The 20,789-nt window shown below is 41.9% G+C and overlaps 1 protein-coding gene across 1 annotated transcript in view; it reads left to right on the top strand.

Moving 5' to 3' along the window:
• Positions 1 to 20,789, top strand: part of KIF19 (kinesin family member 19) — a 52,505-nt gene that overhangs the window by 8,741 nt on the left and 22,975 nt on the right. The window contains exon 3 of the mRNA XM_075846246.1: positions 6,753 to 6,863. Within this exon, the coding sequence (XP_075702361.1) occupies positions 6,753 to 6,863 (111 nt within the window). The remainder of the gene's footprint in view (positions 1 to 6,752; positions 6,864 to 20,789) is intronic.

The following is a 20,789-nucleotide window of genomic DNA, read 5'->3' as shown; positions in this document are numbered from 1 at the left end:
TGGTTAGCGTGGTCCCAACTGGAAAGCCCACACTTAACTTGGGAAATCTTTGTAGTTGCAGATTTTCTTTACCAATCGACGGTATTGTTGTATGTGGAGTCACAATGGTATATGGGATTAATAAAATGGGGTTTCAAATTCTACAAATAGCACCCTGAAAGCTTTATCTGACCGCATATCAACCAACCTTCAACGCCTCCGCCACCATCCTGAAAGTGAGAAGCACGCCCTCTGTGCACGCCCACGACAGTCAGGAATCAGTGCACCCCTTGAGTGCTGTTATAATTTGGAGCCCACAGTTTAGGATGTCAAGAGGGGGATTGAAGAGGGAAGTTGATCCTGAAAAACCTCTTTGTGTATGACATTGCAGCGACAAACTGATGACCCTACAGGGTTAAAAAAAAAAAAAAAAAAGGCATGAGGCACAGGTCAGTAGAAACAAGTGAAGTCAATGAATTGGGAATGTGGCCGGTCTTGAGTGTTCGTAGACATAAGACGGAGCCAGACAGTTCAGAAGACAGGAGAGAGGCACAGATGGCAGCTGATAGCTACTCGCTTTTCTGCAGAGGACGGCACTGCCATGGTAACGGTCTGGACATACAGTAGCAGGCTGAAGATGAAAAAGATTGTCAGATATAGTCTTTGCATTCAATAGAGCTACCTGCTACAGGTGCCACCTGCCCCCGGGAGCTACACCCCCCCCCTAATCCAATAAATCCATAGAGAAATGCGGAGATTTCTCTCTGGAAATCAGAGGTGGTCCGAGCTCCTGGACTCTATGTATTAAAGGGCGCACATTTTTAACTTATATAGGGCATGCGCCCAACTTGAGGCATTTAAAGTGCATGTGACCCCCTTCATCACACCCTAGAATTAAGACAGACACCAGACCAGACCACCTAAACTAATACAGACATCAGAACAGGCCCCCTAAATACAGATCCCAAAATTAACTAAGACCTCAGGCCAGATCCCTAAATAAATAGACTTGTAAATAAACACAGACCCCAGACAAGACCCCAAGGAAAATATTGAGACCTTAGACCAGACCCCAAAAATTCAGACCCCAGACCAGATAAATCAAAAATTAACTGACCCCAGACCAGACCCCGTAATTAATATATACCCTAGACCAGACGCCAAAATTCATTGAAATCTCGGAACAGACCGTAGAATAAATAAAACCCCCAGATAGACCCCAGACCGGACACCATAGTATATTGAGACCCAAGACCAGATCCCAAATTTCAGACTCCAGACCAGATTCCTTTATTTATTTACTGCTCCTCCTCAATTCAGGGTGCTGCCGAACACCCCTTAAACAAATACACCCCCTATTAGGCCCCTAAACAAGCACAGACTCCAGATGAGACTCCCTAAACAAATACAGACTACAGACCAGAAACCCAAAACTAATACAGATCCCCGATCAGACCACCTAAACAATTAAAAACTCCAGACGAGACCCCCTAAACAAATACACGTTCCAGACCAGACACCAAAGTTAATTGAGACCTAAAACCAGACGCCAAAATTCACACCCCAGATCAGACTCCTCCATTTACTTACCGCTCCTCTTCAACTCTGGGTGCTGTTGCACACCCCTAACCCCCGACCAGACCTTCTAAACGATTAGAGACTCCAGACTAGACAGCCTAAACAAATACAGACCCCCCCGACCCCAAAACCAATACGGACCCAAGACCAGACCTATTAAACAAATACAAACCCCTTAAATACAGACATTGAAGCCTTAAACTAATACAAACCAGGAATGAGAAGAGTTGAGACAGGATGTGGCGCCCAGGAGATTTGCTGGCTCATCTGGGCGACCAGGAGGTCTCCCCTTTTTCGGGAGTCATCTGAACATTTTGGGATCGTATACAGGTATGGTATGACATATAGGAAGACCAGTTTTGTCTGGTTTTCCCCTAAAAATGCTATGAAATGCTCTATACGCATATACAACTGAAGGACTTCCAGACAGACACATGGCAAGGGAGTGGACAATTTTGGAAAATGCTGCCAAGTAAAATAAATTTTTCATCGTCTTAATGAATTAAACCATAGATCTGATTTCCCGATACAATGCTCAGGGTGTGAGTAGATCTGTGCAGATCAGCCTTTCCTTCTGTCACTACGGGCATGCTCTAGTGCCCCTACCACGCTTCCGTAACATATGGCAGATATAAGACCCTTAAGGTGTAAGAATCGAGACGGGGATTACACAACCACCCAAGTAAAAACCAGATGGCTTCTTGTGATATCTTACAACAACTACAGCTCCTTGTGATCTGCAAAGGATAATTAAAGAGATGTTGTCTTAAGTCTTGCCATAGAAACTCTTAAAATAAACAGCCAGGTGGTGTACGGAGTATAACAAGTGCAAAACAATAGAGCATTGATGGTAGGTAAGGTGGATCGTATATGGTATCAGGACCCTTTGTATCTCTATAGGGTTTGATGTTGGGTGTGGACACATTGTATCTCTAAAGGGTTTGATGTTGGATGTGGATCCATTGTATTTCTATAAGGTTTGACATTGGATGTTGACCCATTGTATCTCTATAGGGTTTGATGTTGGGTGTGGACACATTGTATCTCTAATGTTTGACATTGAATGTAGACCCTTTTGTATTTTTTAAAAGTTGGCTTTGGAACCTTTGAGTCGCCACAGGTTTTGCGTTGAATCTGGGCCTTTTGTGTTTTTATAGAGTTGGAATTGTATGTAGACGCCTTGTGCGTCTAAAGAATTGGTATTAGGTGAGCCTTCGATGGTTAGGGTTAGATGCACACCCTTTGTGTCTCTGTAAGGTTAGCTTTGGAGATGGACCCGTTGTGTCTCTATCCATTTGAAGTTGGGTGTTGACCCCTTGACTCTCTAAAGCTTTGGCATTGGATGTGGACCTGTTATGTCTCTAAAGAATTGGTAAAGGGTGTGCACTAGATGGTTAGGGTTAGATGCGAACCCTTTGTGTCTCTGCAATGCTAGCATTGGGTTTGCATCCCTTGTGTCGCTTTCCATTGGAATTTGGATGTGGAGCTCTTCTGCCTCTAAAGGGTTGGCATTGGATGTGGACCCCTTGTCTCTCGAAAGGTTTGGTGTTGGATGTTGACCCGTTGTGTCTCTAAAGAATAGGCATTAGGTGTGCACTAGATGGTTGGAGTTAGATGCAGACCCTCTGTGTCTCTGTAAGGTTAGCTTTAGATGTGGACCCCCTTATCTCTTTAAAGGGTTGATATTGGATGTGGACCCCTTGTGTCTCCATAAGACTTGTATTGGTTGTGGACCTTTTGTATCTCTTAAGGATTAGAGTATGACTTGGATCACTTGTGTCTCAATAAGGTTGTCTTTGGTTTAACCTGGGTGTGTTCTTCACACTTAACCCTTAGTAGATGTCCTGGACTTGTCGGTCAGATTCCTCAGTTTCTCTCAAGTGGAGTTGTCCTCTATAGGTGACAACTGATGTGCAGATAGATATCCAAAGAATGGTATCGGGCAAAAAGTGTCTTAGATGGTTGCAAGACTGGTCTTGGTGGGTGGTGGTTGGTCAAATGTCTAACTGAGGCGGAGGTCAAGGCTTTAGGCTCAGGCAACTGGGCCTTTATTTGTAAGAGGTAAGCAGCCAGAAGTGTAGAAACGAGATGTTAACCACAAGATGTCTCATCATGATAGTTAAGAGGATTAGAGGATTTCAGTTAACCGCTCCCATTTGTTTTGGTAACATCAACGAAACAATTATCACTATAAGGGCTCATTGTATATATTATATATGTCTATTATATAGGTCTATGTCCAGATTTAGCTTCTATACACTTACACTTTATAGAGTAGAAGACCATCTGTCTATGGATTCTTCAACTTATAGTTTGTACCAAAGCTGCAAACATACCCAAGAACCAATTTAGATCTTCATTCACTGGCGTTCTTATAGAAACCGTTAGGCCTCATTCACACGGCAGGGTTTCCCGGCCGGGTGCCGGCCGTTCATAAATCGGCCGGCACCCGGCTGGATTAGGAATAATAGACCCCTAATGGGGCTATTCACACAACCGATTTTTTGACGGCCGCGAAAACCGGCCGTCAAAAAATAGGACATGCTCTATCTTCGCCCGGGTACCCGGCCGCCCGGCTCCCATAGAAGTCTATGGGGCCGGGTAATACACGGCCATCACCGGGATGTGTCCCGAGTGATGGCTGGGTTTTCCGGAGCTTGCGCTCTATCTCCTCCTCCTCACAGCGCAGAGTGCATGTGAGGAGGAGGAGTTGATGCCATTCTGACGAATGGCATCGCTGTACACTGTGTGGCAGGGCCGGGGTGTACAGCAGGTGGAAGGGAGCGCTGCGCTGGCTCCCTTCCCCTGCTTGAAAAGCACCCTGGCCCGGCGACACCTTCGATGGCGCCGCTAGCAGCTGCAGCTGCTGCTGCTGCTGCGGCTGCTACTACTGTAGCGACGCCACTATAGCAGAGCGGGGAGGTATCTCCCCGCTCTGCTATGTGCTAGCCGCACTTTAGCTCCTTGAAGGAGCGGAATCCCCGTGTTTTCGGGGATTCCGCTCCTGGACAGAGCGCTTGATGTCTCTGTCCATATCTGGGCAGTGACATCAGGGGAAACTCCTGAAGCGGAATCCCCGAACACATGGGGATTCCCCTTCAGGAGTTGCCGCTGATGTCACTGTCCGGATCTGCCCGGCCCGGCACGGATGCAAAACTTAATGCAAACCGGCCGGGCAAAATGGACGATTTTACCGGCCGACACACGGGCTCGGGAACGACCCGGTCGTGTGAATCCCGCCTATATTGATATTGCTTCTTCTTGTTTCTCTCTCTCCTATTATATGGTGGAGTAATACAATTTACAGGTTTAATCACTGTCCTATGGAGAACAGATACGTCACTGTTGGATATTAAAACAGTATTCTCAAATAAGTCCGTGCTTAATGGTAATAAATCATTGACCAAATCTAATAAATCAGCACCTGAAGCTAATAAGTCAATACCTAGAGCTAATAAGTGAGTGCCGGGAGCGAATAAGTCCGTACTCGGAGCGAATAAGTCCGTACTCGGAGCGAATAAGTCCGTACTCGGAGCGAATAAGTCCGTACTCGGAGCGAATAAGTCAATACCTAGAGCGAATAAGTGAGTGCTGGGAGCTAATATGTTATTAACCAAAGCTAATGTCCGCACCCAGAGATAAAAGTCCAGACTTGGAGCTAATAAATCAGCACATAGAGCTAAAAAGTCCATACCCATAGCTAATAAGTCAGTGCCGGGAGTTAATAAGTCTATACTCGGAGATAATAAGTCATTGACCAAAGCTAATAAGCCAGCACGTAGAGCTAATAGGTTCAAACCCAGAGCTAATCGTTCCATACCCAGAGCTAATGAGTCAGCACCTACAGCCGATAAGTGCGTGCCCGGAGCCGATAAGTGCGTGCCCGGAGCCGATAAGTCCATACCCTGATCTTATAAGTTATTGACCAAAGCTAATAATGGGCTAAATATGCTAACCCCAGAGCTAATAGGTCTGTGGCCGGAGCTAATAAGTCTATGCCCGGAGCTAAAAAGTCCATACCCAATGCAAAGTCATTCTCCGAGCTAATAAGTCCGTTCCGGGAGCTGATGTGTATTGCAGGTCGCTGAGATGATAGGCGAACACTCTGAGATAATAGACAATTTTTTGTACTTCGGTGTCTACCTACCTGTTGTCTATCTACACCTGGTTGTACGATTTTTACTTTCAACATGACATAGCCAGAAAATCCATCGCTGTATTTTTATTCAATATATGAAACAAGGAAAATCTCCCTAAAATTCCTCTCTCTCTTCAGGAGGACATGTTTATCTCCTCCGTTAACAGCTGGAGCCGAGTTAAATAGTTGCATTTGTTCCAGGTTTCGCTGAGGTAACACCATCTGGTCATGGAGTGAAGGTGTCCATTGTCTGGTTACCTTCACTTGGATGTACCAGGGTTGAGACCGGCACAAGACTGTGTCTGTTCAAACTGGCGTCAGTTCTAGAATAATCCGTTATCTGACTAAGAAGAATTTACAGACGATGCAGCCAAATGCCATCTGCTCACAAAGTACCCACTCATACACGAACGTGAAGCTCTCCTCTAAATAATAGATGTTTTTGGCTTGAGGAACACTTGACGCATTATGCTCACCTCTTAAAGGAGCCAAATGTGTGTACAGTATTACCATAGACTGGTGTCACTCAGGGTAAGGGTACAAAAGTTGGATTAGTGTCTGGCTATGGGGATACACCTCAACTTTAAAGGGACCCTCAAAGGTGGAAGGGAGAAGGAAACATGATGATGAGGAGGAACACTAAATTGTGCAGGGAAAGGGTCCAATAAAGCGAGGACCACATGAAGACCATAACTATCATAACCGTTCCATTTACTGAACTGACTTTGTGGTGGCCATGGGGGAGTTGGGCCCTATGGTTACTTGTTATGGACTTGATTAGGGCAAAATGTTGGTATGGAAGAAAAGTCAAGATTTTAAAGCTTCTGGCCCCTAACTCTTAAGATGACATCCGGTCAGATTTTAACTGGACCATCCAGGTGGAAATAAATTCTGAGAGGGTGTAAACTCAAAAATATCAGACACTGGATTTGCTGCATAATCTGCCACTCCTCCCATACGGGCCCTCAACAGGCCCATGTGGTGGACAATAATTTTCAGAACGTTTACCATGGTGCCGTTGTACAATGTTATCAACCTATATAATAACTTCTTGTAGATGGTGGTTCTTATGGATCCAATGGAAGACCCAGATGACATTTTGAGAGCCAACCGTTCCCGTGAGAAGTCCTACATGTTTGATGTGGCGTTTGACTACTCTGCAACCCAGGTACGATCCTTTAGGTTTCTTTTATAGAAATCCCGCAGATATGTTTATGTAACAATTTATCAAAATGACAAAACCTTTTAGTAGATGAGAAGACAAGTTTGATCTAGTTATGCTTCTAGGCATTACTAATATAGTGACAAACCAGTGATGAGGCTCCAATGACTATTCAATAGGTATCTTCCGAAGGAGCACAATCCAAATGGCTGGCCCTTTGGATGAAGTTTCTTAGGTCCATTCTCAGTTTTGTTTTTCGTAAGTAACTCCAGATCTGAATATTTTTGGACCTGTCATTATAGAGGATAGATCATGGCAGCTGAGTAAGTCCACAGGCCATGCCTGTCAACCACTATGCGAATACTGGGTGTCCACCACTAGACCTCAGCTTCAAGTCGCTAGTTGGATGTATGGCTTTCTGTGCCACCACAGCTGGTGACCTTCTGTGGGCAATTACATGACCTTGAGTGATTTCATCAAGAGTGCAACCATTCACATTTAACAGCACAGTTAGACAATCCGACAGATCGCAGGAACTCCCACATTGTGCCGAGGAACACCTGCCACGGCCCTTCCACCAACTAATAGTCAGCAGTGTCCGCTCACCTAATTGGGGACCCTGTCACACTCCCTGTGTCCCCCCACTGACGAGAAACCCGGTTATAAAGCCTGTGTTTCTCACCTTGTCCCAAAACTACCAACTCCGTGCATTTGGTGCTGCAATCCCACCTTACAACAAAAAACATACTCCTAAAAACAAAGGCGGAGAGGGTGGAACCTGCTTCACCCTGTGAGTACAGAAGAATACTTCTAAACCCTACACTGGCACCTAATCCACCTATGCTACTTAATCCTCTTTCCAAATCACCTATCCTATCTACTTCCCGCCATTAGGCCCCCTATTTTCTCACCTCCAACCCTCACCAAACCTCCCGACATCGCTGGACTTGTGGACAACACCATCCCCCTTTATGGCTTTTTGTGGGCACTTTCACCCCGCTCGTTCAGGCTATGTTGATGGCACTTAATCCAATGCCACAGCTAACAAAAATGTTGCCTACATATAGAACATCCTGATGGACCCATCAATGCTTAGCCCCACCGATAATTGTATTCAAATCGGTACAGTCTTGTCATGTTCGACCTTGCCCTGTGTTGGTTGGTGGTGAATCTCCCAGGAGGTCTTCTGCATCCATTTCCACCCTCAGAGTCTTCTGTTGACATTTCAATTATATAATAATGACTGAGAAATGACTGTCAAGGCACTAAACCTTCTTTTCGCTACATACTGTAAGGTACGTACAAAGGACATGGGGCTCAGGTGGCCTATTTAGAGAGAGTGAACATTAGATGTGACTTTCAGGAATGATTCCTCAGTTGCTGCCTCCCTGGTGTCTTCACGGCTGCTAATTATTTTTTAACTGCTTCATGGCTTGTACTGAACTAATGTCTACCAGGCCCATAATAATGTTTATATCGCTTCATGTGTATGAAGGGAATCGGGAACTCCAGCCAGATTGGACCGTACTAAGAACCACTTTTCTGAGGCAAAAATATGCTCTGAGCAGTTGTCACTCCCTTACCCCGTTCCTCCTTGAAGCACATGAGGAATCTCCTCCAAGGGTGATATGAAGTTTTGACAATCTAATTTAGTCACATTTGTAACTCTCACCCAAGAAGTGGATCCTTATGCCGCAATCGGTTTAGCGCTGACTAAACTAAGGTGCAGAGTCTAAGGAACCTCCCTAGAACCCCCGCAATAGGGTATGGTCTTTCCCGGCCGGATACTCCTTTAATGGGCCCTTAATAAGTCATTGATTGGCGGTATGTATTCTGTAGGGACGTCTGGAGCAGGTGCAGAAGTGGAGTTAGAACGAAGCCAGGGGTCAATACCGGTAGCACAGACAATGATGTAACAAGCCAGAGGAGGAGATGGAGATGTAACCAGGAGAGCAGCCAGGGGTCAACAAGGAGATTAACTAAAAATACCAGATGGCAAAACTAGAAAAGGCAAGACAAGTGGCTTAATCCAGAGATGAGGTTAAGGTCAGGATCAGGGTCAAGACGTTAGACTAAAAACTAGTGATAAGGAATATACCTCAAGACACCGGCAGTGATACCATGCAGAATCTACTTTTAAATTTGTGGTTGGGCATGACCTCATCAGAGCGGGCCGGTTGTCAGGAAGACTGGACCTGGCCGGCAGATGTAAGCAGGGTTACGAGACAAGGTGAGTAACAGGAACACTGATAATTTGGCCAATAAGACCCTTGTGTCTTGTGATGACAACCCCTTTTTATAATAAAGCCAGTCCGGGAATCAGCAAGTCCTTCTTCTGAAACCTTAGGAGAACACTTGATATCTTCAGTAGATCAACTGGCCAAACATTTGATTGTTCTGCTTTTCTTAAAGGCTGCATGGTTGGCCCACTATGGTTAATGTTACCAAGAAAAGCAGACGGGAGCCCAAGGGGCATGGCGCTTCCTTGCCACAGTGGTCGGACAATCGCCAATAGGACATTCATGGCATATCCTAGCAATATGCCATCAATCTTAAGTAAGAAAATATATTTTAATGGCTTGTGACCATGTACCGTGAAACCTCTCCAAAAGACCCACCTCTACAAGAAGAAGTTTCTCTGTAGTTTGTAATTCTACTGAATGTCATGTCTACTCTTTGTGTCTTGAGGTTTCTCATCAGCCTTGATACTACTAGATAGGGACATGACTGCCCTAAGACTGCTTGTTACAAGAACTCTTCTACCAACATGGCTTGTTATTGGCTTAGTTCCTTCCTCTGACTGTTTAGATCAGACATGGGCAAACTACGGCCCGCGGGCCACATACGGCCCGTTAGGCTTTTTAATCCGGCCCGCCGAACTTGTCCAAATTATAGTAAAAACCTCCTTTTTTTTCCCCTTTCCCTGCAATGCCCACGTTTTCCCAATAGATGGCGCACTCAAAACACATTGACCGTTGTTAATGTGGCGCGTATTTCTCTTTATTTCACTTTAATTTTCACTTCGTTTCACGTCACCATTAAGCCCTTCGGTTTTCAAAGAGTACAATATCAGCCGTCACTTTGCCACGAAGCATGCAAACTATGCTAGCAAGCAGTCAACACAAGAACGGGCGGCTACTGCTCAGAGGTTGGCAGCTAATTTACAGAGTCAACAGAACTTTTTTCTTGATAAATCACAGTGCGTATGTTATTTTAATCTATTTACATTTCCTCCTCCCAGTATCTGCGAAATAGTATGTAAATGCCATATCTTGCATATTCCTTGAGACAAATTTATTAACTGATAAGGGCTATTTTTCACATTTGAAAGACAGTTAATAAATTGGGTTGTAGTGTTCTTACTGTGCTATGAGGTTTGCACACACTACATTTAATGCTTTAGTATATCCGGCCCAAACACTCCCTCCAAATGCTCCTGGCCCGGCCCCTCTGTCAAATTTTAGAACCCATTGTGGCCCGCGAGTCAAAAAGTTTGCCCACCCCTGGTTTAGATGAACCTGACCTTACATTTGTCTGACTTTTTTCATCCTAACCTTGACGTTTTCTTTTTTTGTGTCCTCTATTATTTTCAGCATTTGCTTAGGGATTAGGATGACAAGCAATTTCGAAAGGGGTTTCGAAAGGCTTTGGGTATCGCCCAAGGCAAGGTTAGGATTAGGGAAATGTTATTAGGACACAGTCTTCATTAGAAATATCTGGGCCCCATTTGGGCAAATAGTCAGGGCCACAGTAGTTTGTTGGGCACCCTAGAGAGGCTTTGTTACTTCCTCTAAAGTACAGTGACCCCTTCAAGCCCATGCCATATATTAAGTTGTCCCACGGGGGGTGTATCGGGGCATTAACACTTATGTGAAGTAGAGGGCACCATATTGGCTCATCATTGCCTATTATATAGGTCCCTTTCATTTTATTATTGAGCCTTCATAGCTCCCATCCTGTGACTGGTGGGTAATAAGTGATTGTAGCCCATGGTAAATTGGGCCCCTTGTTTGCCTATTGTGTTCTGTTCACATAAGAATAACCAGATAGCATGGGTGCAGATAGCAGTCTGAGAACTTTAAGACATCTCACCAAACATCAGTATTGGTGAGACATATGCCGGTAAATGACCACCGTAAGACCTTCGATTCCTAATGATGTCATAACTTATATTCATCAGAAATATTGGTCCAGTCTACAAAGTGGTGGCTTCCAAGTTGTGTTGGCTATAATCAAAGAATGGTCATTAACAGGTTGATGACTCACACTATCAATGGTTGTTGAGATGTCTGCCAATCCTTCCCCCCCCCCCCCCTGAGAAGGGAAACCAAAAGTTCTCGACTAGATTCATAGTATCAGACTTTAAGTTGGATTTGCATAAGCCAGACTTATGTTAAAGTGCCTAGTTTGATTCTATCACTGAAAGTACCGAAGGGCTGATAGTTTAGGGGGCCCAAAGCAAGATGGGGCCATCAATGGGTTCCTCAAGGCTGACTGTAGAATTGACTCATTTTCCGCTCTACTTTTCAACAGTTGCGTTAGCTTAACTTCCCATATTATGTGGGTTTACCATGCTGGCATCTCTAGTCCAAGCTTTGAGACCCAGGACAGCCTTAAATAAATCCATTTTAAACTGTAAAATTGGGAATATTGACTTATCAGATGCTGACGGGATATGGAAGCCCCAGGGATCGGGGAAAATCCCAAATGAAGGAAAACCACTGATCACATTTTTATTGCACATCTCATTAACCTGCCTTGAGAACCCCTTTAAGGCATAGTTCACCCTTTGAAGAAATAAGGCTAGTATAATTAGAGCAATGGGGGATCCTGTTTGGTAACAACTATCTTGGTGAAGGGGGAAACGGGTAACAAGTGCATCAAAGTTTTAGGCCAAAACTCCAATGTTTTGGCTCAATGTTATCTTGTAAGGATCTTTTGGATCATTCATCTAAAGTATGCTAGGAAAATTGTGGCAAACGTTGAATGTCCCTAAATGGGTATTCTCGAAAACACAAAGTTGTTGATCCCTCTGTTACCCAAGTTACCTCCATTACCGTTCCACTACTCTGGTTAAATCGCTCTTTTATAAAAATACAGACACGTAAAATACCTCCAGAGAGGCGCAATGTCCTGCTCGTAATCTCAAGATTGCTTTGTTTTTCTTTGGGCTCATTCATGTGTGGAGGTGACCTCTTGATTTACAGTTTTGCCTCCTGTTGTCTCCTCTCCAAAGTCACACATTCCCTTAGCACCCCCCTGGTTGGTCATTGTCCTCCTCTTTATTGTCCGTCTTGTACTCGCTCGCCCTGCTTTCCTTCATTCCAGTTTACTCTCATTATTAGTCTTCGCTTTCTATTCCATTACACTTTTACTTTCCTTCACTGTTGCCGTCTTGTCTACTGAGATGTCCTGATAGAAGTCTCTGAGCTAAGAATGAGGAGAGAGGAAACACAAGACTTCTTGGAGATAATGTTACCTCCTTGATGGGATCATGTTGCCTCTTTGTGCTTTGGGTTGTGTTACCTCTTCACCTACATTATTCTCGAGACTTGCACCTTGATGTATGTGAGAGTCTTCTACTTGTCATTGTGTATTACTGTGCTTGGAAGTGGTCAACTGACAATACAAACAAATCTGTTACTCCTTACTTTTACTGCTTCCTTCATGCAAGCAATGCTCTGGTATACCGAACTCCACTCCGAAATATCACCCTGCTAGTATCTGTAGCTTCCATTGATTCTGCAATGGAAACTTTGCATCTTACCAACAACGACACCATGCTTATCTTGCCCGGTCTGGATTATAGCATGGGCAAAATAGGCAATTACCCTTGAGCCGTCACCATTTAGGCCTCCACAACCCTTTCTTCACCCTACGTGGTTATTGTACACTTCATACCTAGTAATATAGTATTATTTTGAAGGTGTATGCGTGTTATATGTTCACTGTATGGCACTGATTATTTAGGCACAATATGGCCAAAAAAACAAAATGATAGAGGGTCCGTTACATATATGGTCAAGGGTCTCCAAAGATTTTGATCTGAACCCAGTATCTAATCATGGTTGAAGTGTGGAAGAGTGGGCATTTTACCTTTTTTAAAGGGGTTGTCTGATTTTGAAAACCTATTTTCAAACACGCTATGATTGAATTTAGGGTTAAAAGTAGGTAGTCCCTCATTTAGGACTCAAATTATGTAGAACTGAGAATGGCTACAAGAGCGTCTCTCACTCTGGAGGACCAAGTGTGTACCTACTTTACATGGACCGCACAATTATTTCAATAGAATCTGTGTAATGCTTAATTTCACCTGTGTGGGCACTGCAGGCAAATTGAAGGCTTATTGCTGGTTCCTTCGCAGATTGCAGCGGATTGCTGGGGGTACAGCAGCGGGACACCTGTGCTCATCTGATTTTCAGAAAGGGATTGTCAAAAGTGGACAACTTCTTTAAGACTTTTTCCTAGCTCTTTAATAATCTAATCTAATAATCCAATACAATTGGGATTATCATATCTAATTATAGAAATTGCCTCCATATAGGAAATTCATAATCTGCTAACCATAAATGCATTGGTGATTAACACGCAATAATAATTGAACAGGTCCGATAAATTTTCAGATTGGTGACATTAATTTCCACTAGTTCTAGATCGTCACTGTAGATCTCCTGTACATTGTCTGTGACTATGGCCATAACTTTAATTTATGACAACTAATTTTTCACCACATGGCCTTTTGATCTTGTCCTATACTTTCAATGGGAAACATTTCACACGTGCTCTCTCTAGTGGCAAAATTTGCATGAATGAATAATAACCATGAAAAAACAAATTTTTAATTTTTGGGGGGATTAAAATATAAGGTGTGTGTGTGTGTGTGTGTGTATGTGTGTGTATATATATATATATATATATATATATATATATATATATACATATATATATATATATTATTTTCCATTCAGCTGTATGTCCTTGTAAATCATAATTTCTGAAGCGTTGTAATTAGAAAGCCCTGGCAAATATCACTCTATGCTTTGCTCTGGGAGTTTCTAGCGAGTGTTAATGGTCCTTACATACAAACTGGATAAGCTATGATAATATCTTAAGCACATAATTGCCATGAGATTGCTTCCTTATGCCTGAAGTATTCAGGCTGATTGTTAATATAATGCCAAGATACCATATGAAATACCCTATTAGCAGCAAGTAGTCACCATCCTGTATCTCAGATTAGGGGGATCCCAATAAGTGAATTCCTTAGAATTCGGCGTAACTGTTCGGAATTAAAGGACTTTAAGAATGAAGCAGAAGACCTATCGTCTCGTTTTGAGAATAGGGGGTACCCCAAGAAGTTAATCAAGAAGGGATACAATAGGGCATTAAGACATAATAGACAGGAAATCCTTCAAAGAAATAAAAGGAATAATGAGGACAAGAGAGTTAGATTCATTTCAAGATATGGGTCCCATTGGGAAATTTTGCGTAACTTGATGATAAAAAACTGGCCACATTTAACTTTGGACCAAAAAATTAATCAAATAGTTGGAGATACACCGAGTATGGTTCCCAGGAAGGCCCCTACATTGAGAGACATACTAGTCAGCTCGGAGTTCAAGAGAAGAACTCCAGAAAATGAGGCATGGCTACAAAAACGCCCCAAGGGAATGTTCATGTGTGGTTCGTGTAGATGTTGTAAATACGTGCTGAAGTCAAATACTTTCTCGGATAGTGAACACAAAAGGGAATTTAAAGTCCTTAATTATATTAACTGCCGTTCCACGATGGTTGTGTACTCGATTATCTGCCCTTGTGGAAAACAATATATTGGGAAAACCAAACGAGAACTGCACATACGCATAAATGAACACATTTTGGATATTTCAAAGGGAGATATAAAAAATCCATTGGCAGCACATTTTAAAACACACCATGAGCAATCACCTGCGGGCCTAAAATTCATGGGGATCTACCAACTGTTTGGGGATAGAAGAGGAGGTGATCGCAATCGTATACTTTTACAGAAGGAGACCATGTGGATCTATACACTGGGTACCCTAAACCCTAGAGGATTAAACAATGAAATAAAATTCAATATGTTTCTTTAATTTTCCATTTGGGAGGTAGCATGTGGACCTCCTCTGGGATGGCTGTTTTCCAGCGTCTTTAGAGGTCTCCTCCGGCCCCCTCCCATTTCATATATATCCCATGATGTGATAAAAAGATATGAAAAAAATTTTTTGATCCTAGGGGGCGCATGATTGACTGGATCCATACTCGGTAATTCTCATCGATTAACAAGAAGTATGGAATATCTCTTGGAATAATCAATTTGAGGGCCAAAAGGCAAAACTGATGGGGTGGGTTTTGCTCATAAATATAGAACAGGCCACTTTTCAGATAAATGACTTATCTTCCCTTTTGTTCCCCTCGTACTAAGGAGTTTCTTCATATGAGGAGGAGTACATAAGTGACATATCCGAGGATTAATGGGTAGTGGGGGTTAATAGAGAACTTCATTCCATCTAAGTACATACTTTGATTTTTTATGGATTGTTCATTTATCCTGTTCCTTGATGATTGAATGTGTGGGGAATTATATGCTTGCCTCCCAGGATTGGTGGGGACCCGGGTTCTGTTGCCCCTCCAGGTATAAGAGCCCCCTCCCTGCCTTCCCTGGAACGTTGGTTTGATTCCGTCCGCATGTTCTTCGGTCATCGAATTGATAATTCATAGATGGAGTGGAATCATACCTATGGAGCAATGGCTCAAGGAAACTTCATATAGAATAACTGGCATAAGTATTTGGATACTCAGTATGAAATGCTTATTGACTTTACCCATATATATCTCTTTGTAAAAATTTGCAATATAAAATGTACAATTTTTGTAATGGCATTAAAGTATATTCAGGTAGTAAACAACTCTCTCCTACACTAGAGATCCATATGTATTTCCATGTGAGGGCACACCATGGACTGTCCTCCATCTATACAGGGATTAAAATACGTTGTGTACGTTGATTGACACTTTGTCCCTTGATGTCTCCTTAGACTTTTGGAGGTGTGGGGGTTTTTCGTGTTCCTTCCGGGGTTAGTGGGGACTTGGGACTTTGTTGCCCTTTTGGGTATGAGCCCCCTCCCTGCTGTCCCGGGAGGGCTCAACGAACTCCACCCATATTTTTTGTCATAAAATTGAGAATTTACTCATATAATGGAACTATATTTATGGGTTATTTGCAAAAAAACGGGCTTGAATATCTTGACTAAATAAAAATGTAATAAACAAAAATGTAATATTTAAAAGCTCTTCGTATCTATGTCTCTCTATGTAAAAATATGGAAAGAAAAGTTTTTCTTTTTCTCTTTTTTCTTTTATTAAAAGGAAAAATATTTGTATTTAACATCTCAAAAAATATGTGAAATATGAAATGTATAACTTGGGTAATATTATTTAACTTTATTTAGGCAGGAAGTAATTTTCTCCAAAACTCGAGTTTCACATATATATTAGCGTATGAGGGACATTACTGATTATGCACGATCTATATAGGGATTAAAATGTTCATTAATATCGAACTAATTGATTGTCAGTTTTTTCCTTAACATATATTTTTTGATGTAGAAAGAAAATTATTGTTGTCACTTCGTTGAAGGAATACGAGGGTAATCTTGCAATAGTATAGACCTTCGGTACAGGATATTTTATTCCCAACTATAGATCCAATGAAAGCACGTTGGACCCTATAAATGCACTGAATCTGGCTGGACTTGCTAAGACAGCTCTGAGGAAATCCCGATAAGGGATGAAACGCGTCAGCTGACCTAATCAAGCAAGGCGGGTAGTGACGTCGAGACTCTGCCTTGTGAATCCCTGGCCGTGTTGGGAACATCGCACGAAAAAGGATACTATATGGATACTATATGGTTTGGAAAATCACCTTTTTGAAAGTGTGGGCCCCTCTTTCTTTTGGATCTAATACCTCTACATGTTTCTGTGGAGCAACCTTGCATGTCGGAGACGTAATAAAGCCTATATTGAAGAACTCAATCCTAAAGGCTTGAAGGAAGGTATGAGCTTATGGGCGGAATCTCACCTGAATACCACCTGGTGAGAGGCATTGGAGCTTCAAATTGTGCCTGCTGCTCTTCCACGTCTCTTTGTGCATGTTTAAAGGTAAAAGCAGTATAAAATCATTAAGAACGGAGCTCTCTGTGATTATTATAAGGATCGGGAGGAATATATTTTGACCGTAATGGTCTAAGAAATAGACTGTCTATTACCCCTGATCCCTGAGGCAAGATTGATCCTTGAAAGGGAGGAATGAGAGCCACACACAAATAAAAAATACAAACCCCTTACTGAATGACAGTTTTATTTTTATAGGGGTATGCTTCTTTCATATATGGGAAGGCCTTCCTCATAAATCTACTACACGCTCTTTTGACAAGAATTGCTGTCATTTTTTGGAGGAAATACACATAAGTATGTGCAAAGGGAAAAAAACGCAGGTGTGAATTCAACCTAGCGATTTTTTCTGGGATCTATTTTCTTGCCATTTACCCCGATTTGTGGGGAAAACAAGGTGTACATCTATGCTTCCTACTTATTAGTATATTTTGTATCTGTATGTAACCTTTTCCTGGCCAGGAGACAAAAATGTTTTAAATTGTGTGAATACATTTATATTCTCTAAATAATTGGAGTTTTAATAATAAATAAAATTTCATAATTTTTCAATGACCCAAGAGTGCCTGGTTATATTTCTGATATAGTTTTTCTTTTTTGTTTTACATATATATCTTTCAGAATTGGCACCGTGTGATATTGATATCGCATTTATTGTTGGGTTTTCTATTGGGTATGGTTTTCTAAACCTAATCTTGTTTTATATAAGTTTATAGGAGGGTGTTTTTCTTTTTTCCCTCCAACTTTTCTTGCTTACCCTTGATAATAGATTTTGTTTTTCTTTATTTTCATTTGGGGACGTACAGTCAGTGGTGTGCCCTCATAATGGCATATTGCCTGGATACGGAGGTAGATGCACAGATTGCTGCATTACTAAATTGTGAGTTAAATAAAAATATAGAGGACTTAAGGAGAGACATATATGGCCTCTTTAAAAATCATCGTAAATTAATATTAAGTCATCTGAGACGTAAATGGGATATTCAGAGCTTAGAAGCCTATAAAACATCAAATATAACACCAAGAGGTTTACGCAGACGCACAACTCCAGCGTCACATTTCAAAAGAGAATTATTTCTGGAGAAATGGGATGAGGAATGCTTAAGGCATTCAAAAAATTTGATGGATTTATTAATAGAGGAGGAGAAAATTATGTTGGGCTCGCTCACTATCGAAATTGAAGAGAGCGTGAAAAAATTAGATGCCTTTTGTAATGACCCAGATTTCCAAAAATTAAATGATAGCCTTAAAAAAGAGGTGGAAAGGGAACTTCGGGAAATATCTACCCGAAAGAGAAAAAAATTCCAAAGGGATACCTTTGATTTTGAACAAAAACAAATCTTCTCCTTCTCAATGAATAAGGAAGGACAAAATAGACGTAGACCTCGGATAAGAAGGAATACGTTTATGTCAACAGATGGAGAAACAACTAGTGACCCATCTAGTGATACTGAAATGGGAAAATTTTCCAGAATGGAGGAGACACAATCAAAGGTATCTTTTTTAGGAGATCGAAACAAAGGAAAATACGGAGAGGAAAGAATAGTAGAGAAAAAAGGAGGACCCAATACAAGACAACGCAGGGGAAGATAGAAGATAATCAAAATAACATAATAAATCTGACAGATCTCCCCCTCTCAATAGACCATATTTCCCTCTTAAATCGGGGTTTGGGTTTCTCACCCGTCACTCCTGGAAAGGAGTTTGAAATTTGCAAAGATCTCCACCTCTTTTTGAGAAAAATTATTTTGAGACTTTGGCATGGGGAAAAGAAGGAGGGGGAGAATGGAAACAAAGACATAGATTTATCATCACAGCGTGAGACAACTGGATGCGATATAGTATCCAATTTGGAACTATCGGATCTAAACACATTGGTGGACTTAAATGAATTATGGAGGGAGAGTAATCCATGTGGGGATTCAAATGAAGGCATAGGAGATCTAGTGGATCTCATTCCAGAATATACAGGACTACGTAAAAAAAGCAGTACAATGCCTAGCGTTTATTCAAATAGATGCACACATGCCTTTCTGGAGGCAATGCTTAGGGACATTGGTCTCATCGACTGGTCCTCCCTCCTGTGTGAGGACAACCTAACAAAAAGGGAACGAAAGGCTCTGAAGGAATTGCAAAATTTCAAAAACATCGTGATAAAACCCAGTGATAAAGGGGGAAATGTTGTACTTCTCAAGGAGGAGGACTATGTCGGTGAGATTAAAAGACAGCTAGATACCGATGCGTATATCCTTCTAAAAGATAATCCATTGACCAATATAGCTGAGATATTGAATAGGAAGCTGTTATTTGCGTTAGATGAGGGTCTGATAAACAAACATGAATTACAATATCTGGAGGTGAGAGAGCCACGAATGCCCACTATGTATGTACTTCCAAAGGTGCACAAGGACAGGAATACTCCCCCGGGCAGACCCATTATTTCGGGCTGTGATGGCCCGACAGATCACCTTGGAAAATACATAGATGAGAAACTAAAACCCTTTGTCCGTACACTTCCTTCTTTTGTATTGGATACAGGAGATCTCCTTAACAAAATTTATAATCTGAGAATCGATGAGGATTTTCTTCTTGTTGGATTAGATGTAGAATCATTGTATACTTCGATCCCACATGACATTGGCTTAAGAGCAGCTGCACACTTTTTGGAGAGGAGGGGGGGTGATTGGGCCCATCAGAACGAATTTATTATAGAAATGTTAGAGTTCATTTTAAATCATAATTGTTTTTCCTTTGATGGCAAGTATTATCGCCAGACACATGGAACAGCTATGGGGTCCTCTTGTGCACCATCGTATGCCTGCCTACATCTGGGGTGGTGGGAGGAATTTATTGTGTACCCTCACCCCCTCTTTAGGAAGTGTGCCCGAACTTGGCTTAGATACATGGATGATATCCTGTTGTGTTGGAGGGGTTCCCTTGAATCACTGGAAGAGTTCATCAAGGATTTGAATATAAATAACTTAAATATCTTTTTGACATTCACTCATAGTAAAGATACTATTAGTTTCCTAGATCTTAACATCTATAAGGTGGAAAACAAATTGAAAACAACTACATATCGGAAACCAACATCGGGTAATACCCTATTAGCAGCAAGTAGTCACCATCCTGTATCTCAGATTAGGGGGATCCCAATAAGTGAATTCCTTAGAATTCGGCGTAACTGTTCGGAATTAAAGGACTTTAAGAATGAAGCAGAAGACCTATCGTCTCGTTTTGAGAATAGGGGGTACCCCAAGAAGTTAATCAAGAAGGGATACAATAGGGCATTAAGACATAATAGACAGGAAATCCTTCAAAGAAATAAAAGGAATAATGAGGACAAGAGAGTTAGATTCATTTCAAGATATGGGTCCCATTGGGAAATTTTGCGTAACTTGATGATAAAAAACTGGCCACATTTAACTTTGGACCAAAAAATTAATCAAATAGTTGGAGATACACCGAGTATGGTTCCCAGGAAGGCCCCTACATTGAGAGACATACTAGTCAGCTCGGAGTTCAAGAGAAGAACTCCAGAAAATGAGGCATGGCTACAAAAACGCCCCAAGGGAATGTTCATGTGTGGTTCGTGTAGATGTTGTAAATACGTGCTGAAGTCAAATACTTTCTCGGATAGTGAACACAAAAGGGAATTTAAAGTCCTTAATTATATTAACTGCCGTTCCACGATGGTTGTGTACTCGATTATCTGCCCTTGTGGAAAACAATATATTGGGA

Source organism: Rhinoderma darwinii, chromosome 13 (assembly GCF_050947455.1).
Source record: "Rhinoderma darwinii isolate aRhiDar2 chromosome 13, aRhiDar2.hap1, whole genome shotgun sequence".
NCBI classification, from domain to species: Eukaryota; Metazoa; Chordata; class Amphibia; order Anura; family Rhinodermatidae; genus Rhinoderma; species Rhinoderma darwinii.
Note: the sequence above shows the minus strand (reverse complement) of the source record. Positions and strands in the feature narration are given on the sequence as shown.